At 29.8% G+C, this 6,363-nt stretch overlaps 1 protein-coding gene across 1 annotated transcript; it reads left to right on the top strand.

Moving 5' to 3' along the window:
* Positions 1–4,023: 4,023 nt before the first annotated feature.
* LOC111012872 (uncharacterized) lies at positions 4,024–5,032 on the top strand. Its single transcript, XM_088118086.1, has 2 exons — positions 4,024–4,550; positions 4,699–5,032. The coding sequence occupies exons 1-2, from the start codon at positions 4,213–4,215 to the stop codon at positions 4,760–4,762; spliced, it is 402 nt and encodes a 133-aa protein (XP_087974212.1). The 5' UTR covers positions 4,024–4,212; the 3' UTR covers positions 4,763–5,032.
* Positions 5,033–6,363: the final 1,331 nt, after the last annotated feature.

The following is a 6,363-nucleotide window of genomic DNA, read 5'->3' as shown; positions in this document are numbered from 1 at the left end:
AAAAGAAAATAAATAAATAAATAAATAAAACAAAACCACACACATATTTGCCTTATTGTTGAAGCAATTACTAAGAATGACAGTAACCAAACAATGGGGATTTTAAATTCTATATGCTTTGTCATCATTTAAGGACAAAAGTTTTGGTTGTAAGTTTTATTTTCAAATTGAGACAATTGTATGAATGTGTTTTCTTTTTGTCATCTCATATGTTTTGGGCTATTTCCCTTCTTCTGACTTGTTCTTTTCTTCTACAATAATGTCAAACAGATTTCTAGAAATATCAAAAGACACATAAATGTTGCAATGGAGAGTTTTTTTTTTTTCTTTTAAATGACAATTTTAAATTATGAATGGTTCTTGTATTTTTTGAAATATTTTATTTCATTTTCTTATTTATGACCTCTTTTTTTAGTCATTACCATTATTTTTCTTATTTAATTTAAATAATTTTAATTCCTATCTTCATGCATTTCATTTCGGTTAAAAATATGAAGAAAAAAAAGGGAGCATAGTTTTTTTTTCTTCCCCTTTCGAGTTTGGAGGAGAGCATAGTTTAGTCTTTAATTAGTGTCCTCAAGGGAGCTTGGGTGACTTGGGGCTTCAAGTAATATCATCTTGGGTTCAACTCCACCAAATAATGACTGTACGTACGGATATAGAGACAGTGAATATATCCCAGGTACAGGGATAAAAAGGCCAAAGGCGCACCGACTCATGGGTAATAAAAAAAAAGTTGAGTCTTCAATACGTTGATTTGCCTAGAATTTCTAATCTTAGAAGCAAAATAGACCTACGTCACATAAAGTTAGACTAATAAAACTAATACACAATTTTTTACCAAACCACAAATTTACAATCCAAACCCAAGATAATTTAATTATATACTTTCTCTTGGTCTGAAATTTGAATTCTCCAACTCCGAATTTATTCTTATTCTTTTGTAACATTCAAACACATTAATGGAGACTATCAAACTCGATTTTATAAATTCAAGTTTATTAAGATATGAGCCAAACATTCTCTTAGATTTGATAATAACTCTATATATACTTCTCAAGTTTAGTCACCAGATATAACACCACTTCCTCATTAAGGTGGCTTTGTTTATTCCTTCAGACTTTACGACTGGAATTAAGAAAAAACTTCAATTATCTAACACTAGGCACCTAAATTAGGTATTAATATTTTTTATAAAAATTTGAGCCTATCGAAATCAGTTTTAAACCAACCAGAAAATTGACTTACAATCACAGAAGACAAACTTCATTTTACATTTAAGCTTTAAATTCCATTTTAGTAACTCTCGGATTTATTATATTTTGGTCGTAAACTTTGAAAGGTCTATTTTAATTCTTCAAATTAAAAAGGAAAAAAAAAAATCATTTTTGTCTTTAAAGAAATGTTTACTTTATATCTGTTACAGTAAATCCATAACTTGCGAACTAAAAACCATGTAATTACCAAAGCAGAATCTTAAATGTTCACGTCAAACCAAGCATCGCTCGAGTGGTTAAGGCACTAATCCCTCACCAAAAGGTACACACAGTAATCCAACCAAAATATCAACTATCGAGATCAATTACTAAAACAAAATTCTTGCTGCCACGTTGGGTTCGGATTTTTAATTTTGTGTTTTCTTAAGTTTTCTATGCATATTTCTCCTACAATTACATCATTCACTTTCTTTATAAATCTGAGCAATACAACAACATCAGAGAAATTGAGACTATCCTCCAATCAATCAGTGCACTAATATTCGTACCTCTCAAACTGAGATAATTATAGTTGCTCTTAAGGTCGTTATTCTTCTCTATCCCGTTCTTCTTAAGGAAGAACCTTCACTCTATTACAGAAAATCACTCTCTACTCTCCTCTCTATTCGTTTTTTAAAACATAATTTACATAATTTACATCATTCGCTATCTTTATAAACCTAAACAATACACCAACATCAGAGAAATTGAAACTATCCTCCAATCAATCAGAACACTAATATTCGTACCTCTAAAATAGAGATAATTATAGTTGCTCTTAAGGTCATTATTCTTCTCTATCCCGCTCTTTTCAAGGAAGAACCTTCGCTCTATTACAGAAAATCACTCTCCACTCTCCTCTCTATATGTTATTAAAACATAATTTTTCTTTCATGTTATTGGGCAGTCGTTATTTGATCATTTAATACTCTCTTCAACCCACTTACATAACTCTAACATAGCTTTACGTAGACAACATATTTTAAGTCATGTCATTCACATTTCTTGATTCATTAACCATAAAATAACAATAGGTCATCATGATGCATAGGTCAACGGTTCAAACTTCTATACTCTTAATTTGTTTGTTGATGCCTACTTTTTCGCTTAGATTGGGAGGTTCAAACTTCCATACTCTTAACTTGTTGTACTAAAAACGATAAAACGACCATGAGAACAAAAAAAAAAAAAATACTTTTGAAACTTTAGAAGAATTTAAAAGTTAATTAGAATTAAATAAACATGAATGCCCTAGGTTAAAAATGATATTTGAAAAATTAGGGGATTCAAATAATATTCTAAAGTCACAATACATCTACGAACATAAGTTAGCTCAATTTGGCAATCAATTCAGTTTTCAATTTTTGATTTTTCAAAAATTATTTTGAAATTCTGATAAATTTAAGGGAAAAAATTACTTTTCAAAAACTGATTTCTATTTTTAAAATTTTAGTTTTTCCTACTAAAATCTTTTTCGTCTAAAATTTCTCAACCCTAAAATTTATTTTTTTCTCTCTCAAATTTTCGCATTTTAAATATTTATTATTATTTTCTCTCTCCAAAATTTTCATCTTTATATATTTCTATTTTTTTCTTTTTGTTCCAATAGATGCTCTCATTTTCCTCTCTAGAAATGTAATATTTTATCGAAATTTCTTTCTACAATTTCGTTTTTAAATTTTTTTCTCTCTTCCGAGTCTATTTTTCCTCTGAAAATTATATCTTATTTTTCCATTCAATTGTCTTTCATTATATCTTTTATTTATATATTTTTTTTGCTAAAAAGTATATTTCGAATATTAATTTTATTTTTAAATTTTGTTCTTACTATCATTTTTCTTTTTCTTTATAATTTTTTTTTCTTTAAAGATTTTAACGAGTACGAGAATGAGAATGAGAGAATGCAACTTCATTCCCGCCTCACACTATTATCATCTCTACTCTAGATAGAATTTTCTCTCTAATATATATTTCAAATTTAATATGTTTTGTTTTCTGTTTTCCAAAAATAAAAAATAATTATCAAACGTATATGATTTTTACTTTTTAAAAATAAAAACAAAAAAATAAAAATAGTTATCAAAATAGTTGTTTTTCAAAATTTTTGGAATCATGACTCCCTCGTTCCTTGAGATCTACTTCATTCAAAGTTGATGAATTACCTGAGATGTAAATTTTTCTTTTTAAGTTTATACGATGAACTAAAACTCTTAAACAATTCTATTTAAGAGTTCATAAATGAAAAGAAGAAAAAGACCTTAAAAGTTTATAAATTAAAATATAAGCAAAAGTAGGTGAGCAGTTTAAACACCATCTGAAAAATTGATGGTACCATTTTACATGGCATAATCGTTGAATTTAGGATGAAGGGAAAAAAAAGAAAGAAATTAAAATATAAATTTTGAAAATTCTGTGACCAAAAAGTTTTTCAACGGTGGAGAAACAAAATGAGCTGGTCTATATTTAATTTGATTAATTTTATTTAATTGACCCATATTATATCATCAATTATCAATACAATATCTAACGTGTCCCATCACTATTTATTTTATTTTTTCTAATTTTTTTGTCATAACTGTCACGTCAATAGTTAATGATGGACATATAGTAGGAAAATAATAGGGCAATTGTAAATTCCTAAACTGCCCGTGCAATTGTGAACTCAGAGCAGGGAATAAAGGGCGTTTTAGTAATTTCGACATAGACTAGTACAAATGCAGGCACCGGAAAATCAATACCCAACGGTTTCTATAAATTGAGAACAAGCTCGCTCGACTGAGAGAAATTACGACCACCGCCACTTGCCGTAAATCGACGACGGACGACGCAGCAAAAATGGACCGCCGCCGTATCATTCTATGGTAGCGACTGTAAATTTTTGGTACCTCATACCTCTCCTCTCTCTCGGCGTCGTCGGCACCGTCGTTCTCGTTCCGACGGAGCGGTTAGTTTTCCGATGAGGTTCATTTTCGAGTTCGTTTCTTGCTGCGTGCCGGTGAATATGTGTCGCGTGGAGGATCCGGAGACGGCGGCGGCGGAGAGAACGGAGGATACTGGATCTCTGGCTCCGACCACCGCCAGAAAACAGCGGCGGAGAAAACGAGGCCCGTCGCTGCCTTCCGGCGCCGATTGGAAGCCATCGCTCGGAGCGATTTCGGAGGAGAAAGTAGTTTTGGTGGTGATGGAGAGAGAGAAGAGTGATGATCGGACGGCGGACAGTGAACGATCGGTAAAAAGGAAGAACGGATCTCGAGACGACAGAGCTCACGTCCGTAATAACAGTAACGAATTCAGGTATTTGTCCGTTCAGAAATTTCCTTTGAATCTTTGTCTTATAACCGATATATTGATTTATTTAATACCATGATCGGAACTATTTTCTGGAAATGGAATCTGACGAAAGAAAAAAATTAAATAAATAATCTTCTTGTGATTCTTTCAGGCGAAGCCCGGCAGCGATTCCGGTGGTGATCCCGGCGTTTTCTCCGACTCCATTCTTGTTCTGAATTCTGATGCAATTCAGCAGCCTCTATTTTTCGATCAATCAGGCCGGTGTAATATATGTGTATATTTTTACTTTTCAGCGTATGGTAATAGTAAGTAATAATATGCTTTAATTTGTTCATAAAAATTAGTTTAAACTTTGAAAAGAAAAAAAAGAGAAAGTTTGAGGAAGAAATTTCTCTAGTTCTCCATGGAATTGTAACTTGTCGACTATAATTGATCTCTAATGGGGACTCTCTGCAATTTAAATTAAATGTGTTCCCATTTCTATATATGAAGCTTTGTTTTCTCCAAATGCTGTTTGGATCTTCTTTTAGGGCAATTTTTTTTTTTACTTTTATATTTGTTTTTCAATCTTTGGTTACCTTAATTTCATTTTATTTTTGGTTTTGTACCTGAAAAGTTTTGTTTTCTTCCGCAAACTTTCGTAAATATCAGTTTTGTTTATGTTGTTAAATTTATGTATTTATATATATTTTTTTTAATTCAAGTTATTTATTCTTAAATTTGATACTAAATTTCTGAACGAACATAGCTCAGTAGTAATTGAGATATATCTTCAATTGAGAGGTTATAAATTCGATCTCCTATCTCCAGATGTTATACTTAAAAAGTTTTGATACTAAATTTAATTGGCTCAAAGCACCGCCTCGTGAGATTATATTATACATAATTTAACAGTAATGACGAGTAGATCTGTAAATTTATAAAATTAAAATAAAATATTAAAAAGAAAAGTTAAAATAAAATAAAATCATAAAAATAAAAAGTAATAAAAAAAGAGGGAAAATGTTCAGCTTTATGTCAATAATTAATAAATAAGGGAATTTAAACTCTTTTTTTTATACAAACAAATTTTATAAGAACATTAGTTAGGTTGTGCCTATTTATAAAACGTCTTAAATTAGTTTTTTATTCTCGATTTTATTAATTTTTTATTTAAGTACCTTTAGGAATTTAAATTGCTCTTTTTTAATGAATTAAAAATGGTTTTTAAGATATTGAAAGATTTAATGTAGATGGGATGCTAACAATCAATTTTAATGGTTGTCATTAATAAGACAAAATTGTTATCATCTTGTCTACGGAAATCATTTTATTTTACGTAAAGAAAATATTATCATTGACTTTAATCAAATAAACTTTGATTTAATTTTAAAAAAATAAATAAAATATTCACACGTTCCACAACCTAATCTTAGTGGTATAAATTATAGAACTCAAATGTTTGACTCAACTACTATATTCCATATTTTTTATTTATTCTATAGAATCTCATAAAATTAATAAAATCATATAGGATCCACTTCACAATAATTTTATTTATTTTATTTTTTAACAAGTTTTAATGAGTGTGAAGGATGTGAATATAACCTCAAGTCGATTAGAAATAGGGAAAATCTTTGATATATACTTGCAACGAATAGAGAAGTGACTTTAATCCATTCTGACGCATGATGTTGCAAGGAAGACGATGATTTTTAGGCTGTTTCCCACCTTGACTTCGTGTTCTACTTCAGTCTGAACTTTTGAATTAACTCTTAGTTTTTTTATAATAAACAAAAATGGGAGGACACTTAGCTCTCTTGGTTCATTATGCCCT

This window comes from Momordica charantia (genome assembly GCF_013281855.1).
Source record: "Momordica charantia cultivar OHB3-1 chromosome 10 unlocalized genomic scaffold, Mcharantia_2.0 BLBB01000010.1, whole genome shotgun sequence".
Lineage (NCBI taxonomy): Eukaryota > Viridiplantae > Streptophyta > Magnoliopsida > Cucurbitales > Cucurbitaceae > Momordica > Momordica charantia.
Note: the sequence above shows the minus strand (reverse complement) of the source record. Positions and strands in the feature narration are given on the sequence as shown.

Coding starts and splice junctions, on each gene's coding strand:
- LOC111012872 (XM_088118086.1), top strand. CDS start 4,213: ATGAGGTTCATTTTCGAGTTCGTTTCTTGCTGCGTGCCGGTGAATATG. Junction 4,551..4,698: donor AATAACAGTAACGAATTCAG/GTATTTGTCCGT, acceptor TGATTCTTTCAG/GCGAAGCCCGGCAGCGATTC.